This window comes from Tachypleus tridentatus, chromosome 1, assembly GCF_004210375.1.
Source record: "Tachypleus tridentatus isolate NWPU-2018 chromosome 1, ASM421037v1, whole genome shotgun sequence".
NCBI lineage: Eukaryota > Metazoa > Arthropoda > Merostomata > Xiphosura > Limulidae > Tachypleus > Tachypleus tridentatus.
The window spans coordinates 101,901,925-101,923,732 of record NC_134825.1 but is presented as its reverse complement, the minus strand read 5'-3'; the positions used below and the strand labels follow the sequence as shown (position 1 = coordinate 101,923,732).

The following is a 21,808-nucleotide window of genomic DNA, read 5'->3' as shown; positions in this document are numbered from 1 at the left end:
TTATACATTAGACCTTTTTTAATGTTATTCCCTTATAAGAACCACAGTCCATCTAGTTCGATTGAAATGAGAAAATGGCCATAACATCAAATAACTCGAAACCAGGATTGGAAGGCCAACTTCAGGTGACTATCACTGCTGTTTGAACTACCTATTAGTCATTCTAGTGAGTTATTTTTAAAATTTTTATTACTTTATTTTTTGAAAATGGTCATAACATCAAATAACTAGGTACCAGGACTAGAAAGGCCAACTTCAGGTGACTGACAGTGGATTTTGTACTTAGCTATTAGTCTTCCTGGTGAGTTATGATAGATACAATTATGCTACAGAAGTCCTTTACTTGTATTACTGTAGTTTTTCTCTTAACGTTATAGACTAGATGTAAATTGTGTTTTTTTTTTAAACTTTGTTTTGTTTTACTTTAATTTCCTTTTATGAATTTTACTAAATTTACTTTAAACTTAACTTTCTACCAGATGTATGTGCAGATAGCCTAGCTGTTTTGTGCCATAAAACACCAAATCAATCAACCAACCTTTCCCTGTTTTCTTACTTCCTCCATGAGATTGTGTGACCTTCCAGCATCTGTCAGAAGTGGTTTGGGTATTGCTTTTGCAGTGGACAGTCTAATGTGTACTTCATACTACAAGAGGTTTTTATTCCCATCTCTCTCATTATCCCCAAACTGGTGATTGGCAACTGCTTCATTTTCCTATCCCAGTGTACTATGGGGTCTTTTCTCACCCTGAGATGGGCATTTTCTTGTGGGTTGTGGATGACATTAAGGTATGTCTCTGATGTTTACCTACATATATCAGCTGTTACTTCAATCTTTTCTTTATTTTTGGTTTCGCCATCTCAGGGTGGTTTAACAATTTGGGCCCTTTCCTTTGGACTTGCCTTGGCACCTTACATTTTTTATCAAATTGTCTGGACTTTTTCATGGCATGTCTTTGCTCAGGAACTGCAATTTCATTATTATGTGGATGTCTGGCTTATTTTTGCTCATTCAAACCAGGAATTGATCAGTTCTACTCAGCAACCACTTTTTATGGTGGCTGGGGTTGGCTGATTGTTCAAATTGGAAAAGTCCTTCCACAGAACCATTCTATTATATTGTTTATTTAGAGGTCCTTTTCCACACGAATATCAGTTGAGTAATTCCTTCTTCATTATGGCTTAGTTCAAAGGAACTTTTGGTTCATCATGCCCTCTCAGATCTGTCATTTACTTCTCAGGGTGTTTTATTGCCTTAGGGGATGTGATATTCCTTGAAATCACCGATCCCTCTCAGTCAGGTCCATATGAGATCTCTTCAGTGGGTACTTTATGAATGATGGGATCTTGATTGTGATCTTCTTTCCACCCTCAATATCCTTCCTCCTACCATGTAAGAAAGTTTTCATTGGTGGCTGGACTGAGCCCATATGTTGAGTGGTGTGTTACTTCCTTCCTGGATCTGGGCCTATATCTTTTCAAGGATATATCCTTTTGGAGGTGGAGAGTATGGGCCAGTCACAGAGGGATTATGAACCAATGACTTGTGGATGATAGGAATTTGCATATCACTATTCTTGAACATTTATCCATATGTCAGCCCTTACATCATTTCCTTCTCTTCTGATATTGCCTCTGAGGGTAATTCATTTGGACATTTCTGTGGTGATTATACATATATCACCTACCAAGTGGGCACAAGTTCAGGGAACTATGTTTTTGGACTTTGCATGGTTTCAGAATAAATGATCCAGATTGCATTTGCACCACAATTGGATATATTCAATGAAGTTGGCATTAGATACCATCATTTTTAGGGGTCTTTACCATCAGTGAGGTTTTCCTCATGGGGACATCTTTGCTATGGGTCTCACCACTTAGTTGCTTCTAATTTGGTTGACTATTTCTCATCTACTAACTCTGGCAGTTTGTGCCTTCAGCCTGGTTGGTCACACAAGTATTCTTATGTGTATCCTCCATCCAAAGAGTATACGTGGTAGAAGTGGTGTGGTTCCTTTCTTCAGATCTTACAGTCTGACTCCCTAATCTCTGGGGATATCCTCTGGATGCTTTTGAGAGAGGGTACATCTATTTTTCCATCATATTGGGCCTTTCTTCTAATAGTGTGGGGCTCCAGCTAATCTTGTGAGTGGAAGGACGTACTGTGTCAGAAGTTATAATTTTGCTATAGTGAAAATATATTTTTCATAGGTACTTTTCTCTTCTCACACTTCCAACCCTTCCTCTCCATGCTCTTCCAGTGTTTCTGTCTTCTGCTAAACTTCAAAGTGATAGTTCTGTAGAGGTGCATAGAGGGAGTCACATGTGTCATATGAGTATACTGTTCTCTTATTGGTGGAGAAATGACACGTGATAATTTATGTAAGAGACACGTTGGTATATGTTGATGCCAATGTGTGGGGAACAGAAGGCTTGTGGCATGCATTAAAAAAGTTTGCACATATAGGGCAGCTAATTTTGTTGGGAGAAGTAACTTTTGGAATTATATTTTCAGTATAAGAAAATTATACTTTTCTCACCTGATTTGTAAAGGACCTTTCCATTTAATGTCATTAAATAACTTACAAAAAGTAACTATATGATGGGTAAAATTTTTTAAATACCTTTTGGTGCTACTGAGTTACATTAAAAATGTAATTAAATCACTTTACTATTAATTTATTTTAATGAAATTAGTATTATCATATATGTCATAGTTCAAAGTTTTATTTTATCCAAGATATTATTCCTTTATCTCAAAAGAAATCTTTGAAACAAACAATTTAATCTTCAGTTTTGGTGTCATATTGTCAATAAAACATTTTAATAATATAGGTGTGTTGAGTTAAGGGGTCTTCTATAGTTGGAGTCTGTGACTTCTTGGCAATAAATTTCAAAATAAATGAACAGCATGCATTCCACTTGTTTTTAAAATAATATATATGCATTCAAAACAACTTAAATGTATGTACAAAAAATCCTTACACAATGGAGATCATAGTTGTTTCTTAAACACCATACAGTTTTCTTCTTAGGCCAGTTCTGTTACATTAAAATTTAGTTGACAGACCAAACTATTTTTGTATTATATATACATATCACAGTAGTATCTGTAATTTATTTATGCTGTTGTGTGAATTACTGCCATTAAGATGCTGGGCTAGTTTATGTTGCAGATGTTAAACTTTTCTAAATGATTATCAAAAGTGTAACATACAAAAATTTGTTTTGTTTAAATTTAAATAATTACAATACTGCATTTTTAGAAATTACAAGCTTCCTTTGGAAACATTTAGTTTTCAAAATGAATTATTTAAAAGTAAATATTTTGTGCAGGTGTTTTGTTTAAACATTAAAGGAGTATGCACTGTATGTACAAGATAAAGCATATAAAAGCAAAATCAGTTTCAAATTTTTAAGAAAATAGAAACAATCAAACAGTCCAAAATGACAGAAGTAATGTGGTATTGAAAAATTAGAGAATAAAGGTAGATGCATTGTATAGAAATATTTCATATAATATAACATTTAGTTAATTTTAGTGTAGAATCCACTGATTATAAAATCAGAATTACTGTTTGTACAATAAATTTTGAAAAATTCCTGTAGTTGTGGTAAGTGATCAAAAGGTTTAATATTAATAGCAAATGAAGTATGAACCTCTTTTTTGAAAATTGAAATAATTCTATTGCATTCTGCTTGAGAACCTTTTGAATGCCATACATAGTTCATTGTTAAGAGTTGCTAGTGCAGTATTTTGTAGTATAAGGTGAACAGCCTTGATATAAATGTGCTGAAGAGTGAATGTAAGTATTTTGTGAGGAAATTAGTTCACAGAAAGTTCTTTGAAAAAGATAACAAATTACAGAAATTTTTTGTTCTTGAAGTATGGAAACTGTGCAAAAATCATTAATTATCTAATCTGACTCAAGTTTTATATTGCTCAAAACTGTTCTAAAACTTTAAAGAAAATTCCAGACATTAAACCACAACAATCACATAATGTTAATCCTCTTTCTGAACAATCAACAATATAATTTTTTATAGACACCTTGACTAAAATAATGCCTACAAAAATAACTTTCACGTGTCTAGGATGTTATATATACTATTTGCTAGATAGAAATATGAATTAAACACAGCAACAGAGAAAGGGATTCTAAGGCTCAGAAAAAATATTCATTTTGTCTTGTACTATTATTTGGATAAAAGTGATTTGATAATATCACTTTTGTTTTAATTAATCTTTCTGTGTTACGAAGGGAAAACTGTCTCGTTGTTTTAATATACATTAAAAAGTATGGTAATTAAAATCCTATGGAGAGCATAAATTTATTGCTCATATTTAACTATATTCAGGTTTCCATTGTAACTTGAAATTGGTACTCACTTTTAAAGTAGTCATGGAAAACTACATTAGTATAATTTAATGAAACTTTATTAGAAAAATTAATTGAATTCACACACATGAAAATCACGGCAATGTTATCAGCTCTCATCTCAATACTTAGAAGAAATAAGATAATTTAAATTAGCTTAAGGATAACAGTGTCAAGTAAACAAACTTAACAGATTGCAATAGAATTATATCAATTATACTTAGATGTTATATCAGAAACTTCCAGACATTAACATAAATCACAAAAAAGGAAACATCTGAAGTAAAGTGGCCATAGAAACTGAGTTACAATGAAATTTATTCAGCTGCATGAGAAATATCTAAAATATGGCTTAATGATAAAATAAAACTAAAACTACAAAACATGGACTTGATAGAATAATGAAATTACTTGGGAACAAAAAATATTAACTAATGACTTGTGCATGTGGTAGTAACCTTCACAAGACTACTGTGCTATGGATTTCATAAGTAATCATCATTATAAGCTGTTAACATCTTTGCTGTATTTATCTGTACAATTAATAAATGAAGTAATATAGAATATGATTATTTATGTTGATTAATGTCTCACATGAGCCATTTTTTGACATATAAATACAATGGCAAATATAAGACAGTTTCTTGTGTGTTCACCAAAAATGATCTCATCGTCTTGGTGTTTCAAAATCAAACAAGGATACATGTAACAAGGATCTATTGTAAGCTTTTTTGTTACTGACAGTGATAATGTAATCTTTCAAATGGTTTTAGAACCAATATTTATAAAACAGAAAGAACAGGTGGAAACCATGTGTCTCCACTTCACTGAATACTTTTAGGTAAACTTTGCAGCTACATCTACTAACATGCTTAATTTTATTATCACATTAACACATGTATAGGATAGTAATTGGCTGCTATTTAGTGGATTGGATTTTTGGTACTTATAAGTGCAGAGATTGATTCCCCCCCCCCCTCATGGCAGCCAAAATATTTTTCTCTTTCCTTACCTTGACTGCAAACTAATCTCCCTTGGTCTTAAAGTGGTTGCCAAACATCCCTATATGCTGCCATCTGTGAGCAACAATGATTTACTTAAAAATCCAGCTTTCACTGCAGCTTTGTGTACATTTTTACTTTATTTTCATCATATTTTAAGAAATTATGTACCCCATGTTTTTGTGTTGCACTTAACTGCAAAAGTAAAAAATAGAAGCTTCATCATTCTTTTCTATTCTTCTACAGATGATGCAAATTAATTATTATATATGCATGGCTTGATATGGTCTATTGGTTAGGGTGCTCGACTTTTCAGCCATGAAGTCATTATAATGTGATGGTCAATACCAGTATTCGTTGGTGACATAGTAGCTCAAATTTTAGTGGCGAGTAAAACAACCACCTACCTTCCCTCTAGTCTTTAAATGTGCAGAATTCAAAACAAACCAAATTATTATATTATACATGTGATTTTTCAATCAATACTGATTTGTGTATAGTACATGATTTTTAGAAGTTAGGATAATATTTTATACCTATAATGCAATTTCATATTTTTGGAATCCATTTAACTTCTTATGGAATCATTTCCATGAATATTACTATCATATATTGAAGAACCCTTTTCAACAAATTTTACTGATTTTTTTTTAAAACTAAATTTCAATTATTAATATTGCTCTGAAGAAATTTCAATGCAAGCTGTGAAAACTTTATGGTTATGGACACTCCAAGCTGAAAAAGTAATAAAAGTAAATAATTTAAACAAGTAATAAAATTAAGTAAAAAAAAGCTGTCAAACTAAGACTTTTATGATGGAAAATTAACTTTTGGGGAATTCTTCTGGAGTCTAATTATGCAACAAAATGGTTAAAGTGCTATGGCAGATGATTGATAGAGATCAGTGTAAAGGTAGGCCTTAAATCTTTTAACTATCCACCTTAATAGCGTGTGCTTTATAACCATCTATTTATAATTACATAGAACAGACATTTTTCTTTCATCAAATCAGGTGTATGAAAACATTAAAGCTATTAAATGTAACAGATCCCTAAATTACAAGCAATTTCAAAAGTTATGCACATTTTTTTTAGTAGGGAATTAAAGAAGTAAGAAATTAGCTAATATTTGTACATTTTTTGCTTAATTTTTTTTTCTTTTCAGAGAGTTTAACAAAGTATCTATATGTACCTTTTTAAAAGTCTTAGTTTGTAAGTAATTTGTTAGAAATTCCCATAGTGGAAGCTAATTTATAGAAGCATTATCTCAATATTTTATGAAATGACCAATTTGTAGGTAACTGGTTAACTGTTATTATAAACACTAGGCTTGCAATGCTTGTCTACATATGTTATGAAATGGCCTGTTTGTACATGTTCAAAAGTTCAGTGTAACAAATTGCCCTAGCAGTAAATACTATGGGTATTTTTCATAGTGTTTCTGCAACTCTCAAATTCTCTTCTATGGCTAATGTTGAATATAATGTTTTCCATGAGCTGTACATGACAATATTGAATCTTATGTAACATTAATTTGTTACCAAACGAATAAAAATCTCATAAAATCTAAATGCCCAAACTGAGAATTGAAACCATATTTTCCAGTTAAGAGTTTGTTACAATAATTTGCTTACCAAGTAATCTACTCTTGCACAGTAAGATTAATAAATTGTATAAAGAATTATGTTTCTCATATATTTTATCTGGTAGATGGCATTAGAAGTAGAAAGACTACGTGAAAGATCAGCACAAGAAGATAGCAGTTTACTGAAGACACCAGCATCACTTCAAGTTAAGTGAAGAGATTCTGCGTAAAACTTATACCAGAACATTGACAATAATCTTCAAATTTATCTCATAGAATTTAGAATGGGTTTTCATAAAAATTATGAATTATTTGAAGGTATATAAGAAAAAAGACTGAAATAATAACTTGAAAAATTAGTTTCTGCATCGATGGAAAGAGGTAATTTTAAAAACAGAATAAGAAATTTATTAAATTTATTTTGAACTCATCATAATTTCAAACAGTTAAATGGGTATGTATGTATACTAATTGTGTATTTGTATATATCAGTATAAAACCATTGATATTATTTACAAACTTGATCCATTGAGTGTTTGAAAATTATTGAAATGTATACCTAAAGCCTAACATAGAGGTGGAATGATTGACTATATCGTGTGTTTATAGATATCACAATGATAACAGAAGCACAGGAAATTTCAGGAAAAACACCCACTGAGTATGTACTTTCATATTATTTTATTACACAAAATATTTCAAATGTAAAACAATATTATGATCCTAGTGCTATTCTGTTTTATTCTAAGATTGTTAAGTAAGTGCCTGTGACTAAGGATGCTTTGAATAAAAAAAAATGTCATGATATAACATCTGTTTAGAGCAATAATTACCTGTTTTTGAATAATTTTACATAAATTTTGACTATATATATATAAAATGGGAGTTACCTTGTATTTTTGTATTCTCATTACTTAACCTTTTCAAACATTTAAAAAAAAATTACCTAATTGTTAGAAGAATAACTTACCTTATTTCAGTTTCATGTGGTATTAAATTTCAAACAAAATAAGCTAGCTAAATAGATCAAAGCTAAAAGCTGGGTAAACTCTCAATAATATTTTCGGCAATATAACATCAGATATAGAGAAAAAAATATTTATTTTCTGGCACAGTAATCACTATGCAAGTAGTTCTTGTAAAACACCTTGATTATTGTGATGTTATGTAGAATTGTCATATTTTACGAAGGGTTTTTGTGTGTTGTCAAATAACAGCAGATTAATAAACAGGATTACAAGTAAAAGATGTTTGTTATGATGTGAACCTTATACAAAAAACTATATTCATTGTAGTGTTAACTTCCAATGAACTCAGATGTGGTGTATATTTTTAATTAGGCAAGGAATTGGACAGGTATAAAAATGAAATTGCAAATCTGGACTAGGTATTAGCTAAATTTGTTAAGTGCAGAGAAATATGAAAAATCGGGTTTGTTAATATATGGAAAAAGTGCCTGTTCTATTCAAATTTGTTTGTATTTATTACTGCAAAGTGATTATGAGAAATGTAAGTCAGTAATAACATAGAATACCTTAATTAAATAAACTCAGCTTTTGATGTCTGCAAGTAACTTTCTATGCCAACAGTAACATTAATCTTCTCAAAGTAACATGGTTAAACTTAGCTAAGACATGATATACCTAAGAATAACACCTCCCCAGCAATACCCATTTTACACTTGTACTGTATATCATATAAGAGTTTAACATTATTCATTTACTTTTATATCAATTTATGAAGGTATTTCTTACATTTTCATAACATTAATTAATGGAAAGAAAACTTTATTTTCTAAACTCAAAAACTCGGAAAAAGATATTTGCAGTTGATTTGTAACATTGTATGGAGAACTATCGTAATTCTTAAATATCTATTAAAATAGAAATAACCATAATTCTGTTTTCTTCAAATTTTGAACACTAGCTAATCCCCATGGAGATTTTATTATCAATGTTGTGATAACTAAACTTAATGGAGTGTTAAATATGCTGTTTTTGTAAATGTTCTCCTTTATAAAATTGTAGAAATATGAGCTAAATTTATCTTGCTCTCTGTACATCCTTAAGTCTACCTTCATCTTCTGGTTTCATTTAATATTCTCATTAATCTAGCTAATGTATAAAAGTAGTAACCAAATGCAAAAAGTAACTAACATTATGCTCAAACTCGTTTTACTAACTTATCTAAAGAATATGGCAAGACAAGGTGCTTTATATACTCCACTTACATGTGAACAATATTTGTTTTCTTTTTCTGATCAATAACTAGTTCTAAGTATATACCTAATATATGTTGACACTTTTTCTTCTTTACTGCTTTTAAAAGAACCCTATACATTAGTGAATTACATGTGTACATTTGCAATGAGCCATATTTAACAGTTACTCTGGAATGAAAAAATGCTTCACAACTTGCATTGTTATGTATTAAATTATAATGTAATAATAAAAGAAAAAGTGTTCAAAATTAGTGAAACACATGACTATGACAAAAACTTTTATTTTCAATGTTTCAATCAATAGCCCTTCATTGGGCAGTTTGAACTTGTTATACAGAAAAAAAGGCTTTCATAGAATTGTTGAAGTCTTAGAATATAAATAGATTCTTATGTATATATTATGTGTAGTGCATTACGAAATGCATTCAAAGTCATTGCCAAGTCAGCCAGCCAAAGTATGGTGTCTGTGGAGGGATATAAGTTGCTTATTTTGTTAATAAAATGTTTAAGTGCAATGATTTCATTGTCATGTGGTATAACAGTGTAAAGAGATTGTGAAGATGAAATCGTTGGAAGTAGGAGAGTCAAACTTGTTTAAGAAATTAAGGACATAAATACTATCTTTAACTAAAGCAGAGACTATGGGGCTTCTTGAACACCTGACTTTGTGAATTTTGGGTAACATGTAGAAAAAAACAATTCTGGGGTGTTGAAGTATAAAATTTTTTGTAAATATATTTAGATTTGATACATTCTTTTATACTATCCATGATGAGCTTTTGAAAATGGGGAAGGGGATTGTCATAGATTTGTAGATGGTGGAGTTACATGAGCATACAGATCTTTATGGCACACAACAACCTTTGTGAGCTGGTTTGATGACAGTTTCCTTGCAAGTTTTCAGGATGGAGAGAGCAAATTGTTCATCTTTGGGGAGGTTAAGCCTAGTATTAGCATTTTTGAATTTAATATTGTTGATTTCAGCATGACAGTGATTTATTAAAGTATCAAGATTTGGGAGATATCCTTTGGTGGTGACCAGTTTGGATTCTGAACTTCAAAACAGTTGAAAGGATCAGATGGTATGGATGTTGCTGTTTTAGGCATGATACACATAGAATCAAAGGGAAGAGTATTACTGAAAGTAAGAATGGGCATGGTAGAAGTTGAGGTTTCATTGGAATCAGTATTGACAATGTTGCTAGCATTTGTTCACAGGAGTTTTGTTTTGAAAAATTATTCTTTAAATGGTATCTCCTGTAATATTTTTTCATTTTAGCTTTTATAGAATATATGTCCAGTCTGTTGTGGATGGGCACAAGATTAAATACTTTTGATAATGTATTGTGCTTCAGAAACACTTAGTGCTATTGGGTTTCTAATCAGTTTATGAAATATTAAGTGCAATAACCTTGTGTTTATTAATTTTAACAAACACCATCATTAAATTATTAAAACTGTGCATGAAGAATAAGCCTTAATATTAACATACAAGTGACTTTTAAAAGAAATGCAAATTGAAACATCATGAAAACCTCAAACACATTTCTTCTGGATTTGATGTGATGTCTTGTGTGTTTCAGGTTTAGCATAATATGATCAAATAGAAAACAAATGTGTATCTTAATGAAGCCAGATTTGTGAACATATATGAAATTTGTACCAATCAAGAGTTTTTTTGTAAGAATGACAGTGTCAAAAATATGTATACATATACATTTATTTGCAGAACTACATATAGAAGATCACATACAGTGCAGAATTACCCAGTTTTGTACAATACTGTGTTTTTGTTATGATGTGGTACAAGAAACACCAGAGAAATAGTTAGAAATTCTCGTATTTAGTATGATAGGACGGGACTCTAAATACACAGAACTAAATGCGTATAAACTTGTGGATCAACATATGTGATTAAATATATATATATATATATAGGGCTTGAAGTCTTATTTGTTTTAATGTACTACTTGATACAGAGAATTAGCATTTTTTGTAAAAACAAAAAAGGTGTTTTTATATATTGTTATATGACACCCACATACATAAAATTGTCCATGTGTATGATTCTTATGGTATTACATAAGATACATATAATTTGTGTGAAATATCCATGCTGGAATTTTTTTTCTCTGTGTTAAAATATTTTAAGAATTACTTGTGAAAGAAAAATTTCACATGTTACCTAATGCTTTATATTCAGGAAAATTAGTCCAGAGGCTTTGGCAGAAGTCCCATTCATGCTTCCCATAGCTGAAGAAATAGAACCACAGCTACAAAAAGAACCAGAACCAAGTAAGTGAAAGGTCGAAGTAACACATTTAAACAGGACACTTCATAAAAAAAAAAAAAAAAGACATGAAGGTAAATTACAAGATAAATCATAATTTAACCCTCTTGCTACTATGGACATCTTTTTCTGCATATGTTACAATTTTTTATTCAATTATATTCAAAATTTAATTGAACTATATTTTTATCATGGTATACAAATAAACTTAGCATAAAAATGTAGCTAACAATTCAAATGTTAATATTATTTTAGTCTTAAGTTCTTTATTTTATAAAACAATATTGAAAAAAAAATCCAGAATTTCTCCAAGTATGAAAATTGTGATATTTGTTCTCTAAGTAATCTATCATCTCTAATTTATGTTAGACAAGGTTAGATTAGGTAAAATAAATAACCATAAGAACAAACAACATTTGGACTATGTATATTCACGGAGAAGTGTTTTGTGAAAATCTTTCATTAAACATTCTGATTTTTTATCCACAAATGACGTCTAATGCTTACTAAAAGCTTCCGTAATTTTATGAAGATGGACAAAACATAAGTTATGGTATGAAAACTGAAGGTTGATTTAGGGTCAGTTTTTAGGTTGAATTAACAAAGTGCATAACAAAAGATTTAATTAGTATGTACTCATAAATAATTGTATATATGTGAGAAGCACTCAAATGTTCATGAATAGTTGAGAAAGAAACATTGTTTTTATTTACATGTTATATTTGCACTGATTATTACATTACTAGGCATACAGCATGAAAATAATTTTGGAAGACAACAAACTGAATAATCAGTAATTAACGTGTTTGCTATAGCCTTGATTGTATAGTTTTATTGAGATTATAAATATTTTTTGCTTTCATTGTTGCTACCCTTAATAATTAAAAAAAAGTCCTGTAACATGCATGTTTTTCTTTATGTAAATACCTTTATGTTGGTCTTATTATTTGAATTGAAATTTATGCATTATAGATAACCATAATAATACTGATTTTATAGTAATACACAGGATTACTATGCAAAACCTATATAGAATAAGTGTAACTCACAACTGTAGGTCCATACCTGAAATATCAAGTTCTGAAACATCATCCACAACATGATCTCCTGGAACTACACTGATATTAATTAATATAAAGTTAAACCTCTTCCAATTACCTCAGCTTACCAGAACAATTACTTTTGCTATCTGGAAAGATGTTATGTAAAACATATGACAATAGAATATTGAGCAAGGTCTTGGCACACTGTATCCCCCAGAAACTCAAACTCTGCTAATAAGAGGAAAGTTATAAGAACTGGTCTGTAGAGGCGTAAGCAAAAAAGTCTGCTACTTTAAAGTAACAGAAAGGATAATGCACAGTCAAATTCACAAGAAAAATAACTTATTTATAACAACAGACAATTAAAAAAATTGGAGTTGATGTAGTTAAATAAAGAATGTAAACTAACCTCATGGTAACTGAGTACATAATATGAAACTGTAATTAGAGCTAAAAAATAATTACACTGACATGAAACTAAACAGATTTAAATTGTATAAGAATATTTCTGGAAAAATAAAAACTTTTGAGTTGACATAAATACAATTCACTTAAAAGACAGCTTGCTTAGCTCTGTGTTCTTTGTCAGCCATGTGTTGAATTATCTACCACTGAAGTAATGTGATGTTTTTGTAAGAAATATGTCTAATATAAATCTGTTGAAGTTAAATGGTTTGTAATGTTCAAAATCTATAAACATTCCTGATCAAATATCTAAAGTTCCCAATTAATGTGTTATAGCAACCACATTTAAAATTTCCTAGATTTATAGCAAACCAACAAAATATACTGGCTTTTGGCAAGTTTTGTTGGTTATACTTATAGGAAAGAGGAGAGTATCAAAACTTCAGCCTACTCAACAGTATAGACAACATACCAGTGTTTACATACACACATAAATTGTTGATTTTTATACCCAAAACTTTTCTACAATTTTGCAAGATTTAACAGTATAATTTATGTACATTTCTAAATATAAATTTAACTTAAACAAACAAAGATATTTAAGTAGATATATAATAGTAAATCTGTCATTTCTCCCTCCTTAGGGAATTAAAGATTGGCTTAAGACAGTTTTTTTAAATTAAGATAATATACATATAGATTGACAACAATACATTAAATATAATACGTTATCAAAGAATTATACAACTTCAATAGTCATGACACTGTATAACACAATAACTATAAATAATCTTATGATCATAAAATTACATAGGATTATTATGAATTCATTTGACATGGATTAGCTTCAGATCATACTCTTGAAATAATGAACTCCAATTTAACAGTGTCCTTTTTTGCCCTTCATTTGGCTCAAAAACATCAAGTTACGATAAGTGTAAATGACAGTAGGTTGTTGTGATGCAGATACATACACATTGAAATGTTCTAAAGCTAACATTAAAGCCAGTGCTTCCTTTTCCACAGTAGAATGATTCTTTGGTGACAATTAAACATCTTAGAAAAATAATAAACAGGGTGTTGAATACTTTGTTGTCTGGTAGTAATAGAACAACAACACCACCAAAACTGCTGGCATCAACAGCTAATGTGAAAGGCTTGTCAAAGTCTGGTTCCAACAATACAGGGCAAGTGCACAATAAAAGTTTGACCATTTCAAAAGTATATTAACATATTTCAGACCACTAAACTTTTGATTCAAGCCAAAGTCAACTGTATTGTGAATTATTCAAATCCTACCAACAATACAGTTGACTTTGGCTTGAATTGGAGAAACTTGGCCATTGCCTACTAAAGGATCTAATTAAACAACCTTTGCTTTAAAAAAGTCACCTTTTGCCAAATTTGAAGTGAGATTGGTTTTCTTTAGTCTTTCGAAAATATATAATATACATAAATATTCTTTCCAAGTGTCACTGGCAAACACAATATCATCATAATAAATTCCAACATCTGACAGATTGTTGAGACATTGATTCATCATTTGCTGAAAAATTACTTGAGAATTTTTCATCTCAAAAGGCAATACATTGTGCTGGTATAATCCATCAGGAGTAACAAAAGCAGAGCTTTCTTTTGCTCTGTCAGTTAGAGGAACAGCCCAGTATCTCTTCAGCACGTCACACTTTGTGATATATCTGGCTTTTCCAATTTTATCAATACAATCCTCCATTCTTAGAATTAGATAGGAATCTGTCTTTGTCAAAGCATTCACTTTGTGAAAGTCTGTACAAAATCTAACAGAACCATCAGACTTAGGAACCTGTACACAAGATGAAGACCAATCAATTTCACTGGATTCTATAATACCATTCTCAAACATATAAGATATTTCTCTATGCATTTTATCAGTTTTGATTGGATTCACACACAATAGGGATTTCATTTCATGGAAGAAGTGTTACTTACATTAACATCATGAACAGCAATGTTGGTTTGTTTAGAAACTTCAAGAAATATATAGCAAGTTGATATTTCTCTTCAGGAGACAAGTGATTAAGTTTAGAGTCAAGATTGGCCCGAATGTCAGAATTACTCAGTTTGATGTGATAGTCATTTATGATATTTTTCAATTTATGGGTTTTTGAGTCAAAATGACTGTCATCAATATCAGAACACTTGATGGCTAAAATATTTTCAAGTAAATCTTATATGTAATAGAGTTTTAACATATTAACATGACACAGCTTGGGTAGCCTTTCAATGATCAGGTGTTTATACAACACACTCTATATCATGAACTTTCCAAACCATCTCACAGGGAGCAAAATACCTATCTCCAAATTGGCGTCCTATAGTGGATAACAATAATAAAACCATGTTATTCTCTTCAGCTTTGTAGTCATAAACATTTTTCATTTTACCTTGAGATGACCTCATATTTTTGTGAGTCAATTCACAAATGTATAAGAGTCTGGACTGAAACTTGGAAACATAATCCAATAAGTGTATTTCTTTTAGGTTATCTTACAACTATTGTTCCATCAGCAACTTCAAAATGATCATGAACTGAGTGGCCAAACACCAACTCAAATAGGCTAAACCCTAATGAATCTTGAAGTTAAACAAATAGCAAGTAATAATTAATTAACTCCTTCATCCCAATTCACCTTATTATCAAGAGAGTAAATCCACATCATATTTTTCAATGAATAGAATAGAATCTCTCAAAACTGCCTTGTATTCTGAATGATATGTACTAGATTTGATCTGTTTAGCATTGAGCTGATAAACAGCTTATCAAAACAACCCCAACATAAAATTTGGTCCCTGATCAGTCTGAATTTCTTTGGACAAACCAATAAAAATAAAGAAATTAATCAAAGCCTTAGATATTTTTGGGCTGAAATGTTTCTCAAAGGTTTTGCTTCAGGAAATTGAGTGGAAGGCACAGAATAGTGAACAAATACTGGTTACCTGATTAAGTCCTTGATAAAGATCCAACGCAATCACATAGTTGAAGGAGCAACAAAAATTTTCTGGTTAGGTTATCCAACCAGCTGACAGGTGTGACGAGTTTCACAAAACTTGACGAAAATAAATGTCTCATAACTTTTTCACGTGTCTTGTCACCTACTTTGAATATTTCATAATAATATTCACTGGAAATGATGATTTGGTAAATTATAGCCTAGTCTTCTGAAGGTGGCAGATCTGGTGGTCTCCATTTCCTCATAAGCACACCCTTTTTTTAAAAATAACCATTTGTAACTTTCTCCAGTTCATCTTTTTTGAGTGCATATTTAAATTGTGAAGAGATCTGTGGATCCTTTTCTTCCTCAGTGATCAGTTTCCTTTTAGCAAACAGAACTTTACCAGGGGAACCAGATCCTTTATGTTCATTACAGTTACTTACTGATAAATCACTAGTACATCAGCCTTCATGTCAGTGGCAAAATCAACAACACTGGGTGATCTGGTGAAACTAAATCAATATGTGGGCATGAACACATTGGGTTTTGTCTCCCTGTCTTTTTTGTTTTTCAAATACAAACAATCAGACATAACATGATGAAGTTTTTATAAAATTGGCACACAAGCCTTGATTGGTTTGATGAAGTTTTAATCTGACTGTCAGAAGATTTTGAACTAGAGGAGCTGGATTTTAGAAGAATTCCTAACTTTAGTGAGATTGAACATAAACAGTTTTTTTTCTCAGATAGCAGGAATTTCTTTTTATAAAAAGTGATTTTATGTGTTAAAGTGTAATCAATGGAAAGAGCAGCTGCTTCCTGTAGTGTTTCATCTTTCTTTTCATCCAAGTAAGTTTTGAGGTTATCATGTGCAAAATTTTTAAATTTCTCAATTAGACATGATTGTCTTAATTTCTGAAAACTGTTGCCAGTGTGTACAGAATTACACCATCAGTCAAAATAAATCTCTTTTTCCTGAGCAAACTCCATAGAAGTTTAATTATCTTGCTTCCAATAACCTTGAAACTTTTGGCGATAAGCCCCTGGTACTAACTTGTATGCAATGAGAATAGCTGCTTTAACATTATCATAACTTGTACAATCTTCCAGAAAGAGAATGGCATAAGTTTCTTGTGCTTTACCAGTTAAAATACTTTGTAATAATAATGACCATTTTTCACTGACCCATTTGGTGGTTTGGGCAACCTTCTCAAAATATTGGAAATATTTATCAACTACATTTCCAGTAAGCAGTGGTACTTTAACAAATTGATTAAGCTCAAAGTTGCCATTTTGCCTTGGTTAATTGGAGTAGAGTCTAATTTCTTTGTTTTGGCTTCCGTGCAAGTTTTTTTTGGCCTCAAGACATTTGTTTTCTCTTTCAACGTCGATATGAGCTCATTCAAGCTTAATTCATATAAGTTTTAGCAGCATCTCGAACTTCTCTTTATCACTCAACTCCAACTGGCAAGCGGGAACACTAGAATATATCTCTAATACTTCCTCAGGCACCAAATCATCATTGACTAGTATTTCAATAATACACATTTGTAGTTCATTTTCTGTCATTGAGTTTTTAACTTTTAGTTCTAAAAGTTTTGCAATTTCAAACAATTCACTTTTGTCATATATCTTTCTTGTTCAAATAAAGTTGATTCAAGAAACTCTTGATAGTCAGACACAATCAAATTTTGTTTGCACTGATAAATATTAATTGAATTATAATTTGAGTTTTAATTTAGATCAGATTCTGTCTTTGATTCAAATCCTGCACCAGCTTCTAATTTATTACATAGCGTATTATAATTTTGAATAGTCCGAAACATAGTTAAATAATTTTAAATAAATTTAAAAAGAGTTAAATAAATGTTGATGTGTATCAAGTTTATGATACTTGCCAACAAGATTGATACACACAGTCTTTTTTTCAGTACAAATATATTTTAATATACGAACAACACAATTTACAATAATGGTTACTACAAATAAATGATTTATATTCAAATGTTTTACAAACTTTCTAACAGTGTTGAGTCTTCTACCTTGTCTGTAACTTCCTTGGTATCTTATCAAGAAATCGTGATGAGTGAATTAATTTTGAGTTGATGTAGATAGAATTTTCATTAAAGAGATCACTGTGTTCTTTGTTCTTCACCAGACATGTGCTGATTATCTACCACCACTGTAGTTATGTAATATTTTTGTATCAACTGAAGTTAAATGGTTTGAAGTGTTCAAAATCTATAGACATTTGTAATTAAATAGAACATTGTGTTGGTTATACTTAAAACCATGAGGAGAATTTTTAGAAATTTAGGCTTGCACAACAATATAAACAATACACCATTGTTTACTTACACTCACACATGTTGTCAATTTTTTACGCTTGAGAATTTTCTACTGTTTTAGTGGATAGATGGGAATTTCACAATACAACTGTAACAGTAGAAGTTAGGTACATTTCTAAATATAAATTTAACATATATAAATATCAGTATTAAAATAGATATATGATAGTAAATCCATCACATTGTGTGTTGTATGAATACAGTAAAATTAGAATGTATTCATTAAAAAGGGATTTTGTCATCTACAAAGTATGCTGTCACAGACCTTAGTTTTAATGTACTTGCAAAACCTAAATATCTTTACCAGATAACTTATCACTGTAGCTTTCAAACATATGTAATATGAAAAACTATTAGGGACAAATATGTTATCCTCAAAAACTGCTTATAAATAATTAAATATGTATTTCAAAACTGTCATAAGATAATTTCGTTGTCATTGATTGCATCCAACTTCAACACTTACAGAAGTATAATTAATTTCCACATGGCACTGTTGTATTCTTTACTACAGAGCTTTAAACCTTAGAAACATCCTTTTTCTGATTATTATTAGATTTAATTTATATCCTGCTTCAAAGGTAAACAATGAACCTTTCTGAGACTTTCTAGAGCAGTAGTATAAATGTGAAGTTAACCAGTAGAATACCAACTGATCAAACATAAGGCATGGAAACAAAGGAAAACCAAAGTTAATCAATAATGTTGAAATGTGAGTTGGAGAAATAAATATAATTTTAGGATCTTGCAAAAGAAGTAGAAGTGTAATGTTTATACTTCAGACAGCTAGAGGTATGAGAGAAAATGAAGTCTAAACATTTTTCAAATTTGATTTAATAAAACAAACTAAAAAAGCATTATGTAAAGCTAATATCAATTCCATAATATTTTTGAATAAGGAACTGTTGAAATATAACTATATTATTTCTCTTAATTTAACATTTGTAAGTTGAGTTGCTAGTGAATATAAAGTGTCCTGAAACCTTACTGTGTCAGTAAGGGTTAACATGGCCCACTGCCTATTGTGACAAGATTGTTGATAACAGGTTTATTGAAGGACTGCCAAATAAGTTGATAGGATATTTCTTAAGAATCAAGAATATCATGTCTGACAGAAGTAATTTTTGTGGTTACATTGTTTAAAGGGATTTAAGTGGATGGAACTAAAATATGAAACAGTTCATGCTACATTAGTAATACTCTTCAGAGATTCTTAAGAAGCACATATAAGCATCAATTGATGTTCTGCCACAGCCATACTGGATATTTACAGGACTTACAACGTTAATATCAGGGGTTCGATTTCCCTCGGTGGGCTCAGCAGATAGCCCAGTGTGGCGTTGCTTTAAGAAAACACACGTTTACAGGACAATAAGCTTTCCTTGTTTTCCATATGCAACAATTAGGGCCTACCATGCTGTCAATGTTGCTATGGGCTCTTGTAAATATACTGGGTTGTTCCTGCTCTGCTTAAAATGTTTTTGCTGCAAATACAAAAATCATTTTTCAAGAGATATAGAGAGCAAGAAAGATGTAACTTGCTCTAAATTTAATCTTATTGGACACTAGATATAGCATTGCTTATTTCCTATTTGTTGAAGAAAAAGGTAAATGAAAACCCTTTTCCATCAGACTCTCAAAAAAAATACAATAAATGTTGAAGGCAACTGCTATTCTAACTAGTTTAAAATTATATATTTGTGGTAGGACTTGTCCATTAATCTGAACAGATACAGCAGCATTCTAACATCCAAAGATGTGGTGATTGGTGCAGGCAACTGAACTAGGTACTACATAAATGGATGTGACAAAAGAAGTGCATCTGTGGTTTTTCACAGACTGAAGATGGTTATTTCTGATCTAGGATCTAGCATTTTTATTTTAGTTAAAAATTTGTAGCAAAAGTTGTCATATAACTTTGGTGAGTTGCAGTTCTTTGGCAAGCCCATCCATCTAGTACTGATGAGACAAATACCACAAAAATATGGACTGCAAATGCATATGTGGAGAATGAGGTATGATCATAGAAATAGTAACTAAGAGGAAATGACAGGTCTAGCTGAGGACCTGCCATCACATTAATTGTATCCCTTCCAACAGAAAATGTACAACTAACAGTTTATCTGACATTGCTGGTAAAGAATTGTATAAAAAGTCTTACTGAGGATCTGGTGTTAGGTTATCTTTAGCAAGGTTTTATACTTGTGCTGCATATTACTCCCAATGGAATAAATTAATTTGTTACAATACAAATTGGCATTGAGAATTTAATGACATTAACAAGTTTTATGTTAATAACAGCTGAATATCAATGCTGCAGTATATTAAAGGAATTCCTTGCAGTTGAAGTATATTTTAAATATTTACTCTCACTACTTCTTTGACAGGAAGTTCACTATTACAGTGGACCATACATCTGTAAAATAATTAATGAACTTAAAAGTTTTTTAAGGATATGCACTTGTACTACAAGGTTGGAGATTACACTGGTAAAGAACGATAAAATGTCAAAAGGTAACCTCACTAGCTAGTCAGAGCTAGTCTTTTCAATACATTTAAAAACCTTGTTCAGAGGTAAAAGCAGAACTGAAGAGTCATGTCAATGATGGTGATCCTAGGACTGGGTAAGTGCATTAAATGATAATCATGAACAGCTGAAGGATCCAAACATAGTGTGAGTGCTACTAGCCATGTGCTAACACATTAAATACTAATCGTTACTTAAAGAGAGCTTAAAGATCTAGATATATCTTTGATGCTGCTATGTAGTAAAGCAAATTAATAATCTCAGTGTATTAAATACAGTCCAGATGCCATTATCATCTTGCATTACTATTAACACTCATGAGTTTCAGATGAAGTATTATGCCACAGCTATACAATAATGAAACACACTAACTAATCTGCAATGCAGCTAGTGATTTCAGGAAATATTTCAAATTTTGTTGTTTTTTTCTGACTTGCTTCATGTTGAGTTGTGGCATAAACACTGCACTTTGAACACTATTTAGAGTTAAGGATTTTCATTATCTGGAAGAAAGTTGTAGATTTTACATTACAAAGAACAACTATTTACAGAGCTGGTTCTTTTTCAGAAAGAGAAATCTGTGACTGGTATGTTCTAGTTATAATTGAGTACTTTAGGAAGACGATTTATCTTTTTGTTGATGCTTATGAACAGATTGTCAATAATACATTAACAGAACAATAGATTGTATGATTTGAAGCAAACTTCTGTAAAATATTTGCAGTGCATTAGATGTAGTAATTACACACATCATATATTACCCGTAATTTAGTGGTTTTACAGAATGGATTGTTCAGAATCCTAGATGCATGCTTGCCAAGTTTTAAACTTACTGGAATGACCTGCTGGAAATCATGATAGTATATCTTACAGCAGAACATTAGTTGGTTGAATTGTTGGATTTTTCCTGTATTTTGTGATGTTTAGACAAAATAACATCACAGTATATGGAATCTCCATATTCCATCATTCACAGGAATAAATGAAGTAAATAAAAACTGCATTAATTTATACTAATAAGTTTACATATCACTAGGT

The 21,808-nt window shown here is 30.8% G+C and overlaps 1 protein-coding gene across 8 annotated transcripts in view; it reads left to right on the top strand.

Moving 5' to 3' along the window:
• Window positions 1–21,808, top strand: part of LOC143257092 (uncharacterized) — a 78,185-nt gene that overhangs the window by 43,430 nt on the left and 12,947 nt on the right. For all 8 annotated transcript variants that reach the window (XR_013031684.1, XM_076515325.1, XM_076515348.1 and 5 more), the window contains 3 exons: window positions 7,090–7,171; window positions 7,574–7,625; window positions 11,389–11,480. Coding sequence is in view for 7 of the 8 variants with exons in the window: in XM_076515325.1 (XP_076371440.1) it covers window positions 7,090–7,171; window positions 7,574–7,625; window positions 11,389–11,480 (226 nt within the window). In the remaining variant the exon portion in view is untranslated. The remainder of the gene's footprint in view (window positions 1–7,089; window positions 7,172–7,573; window positions 7,626–11,388; window positions 11,481–21,808) is intronic.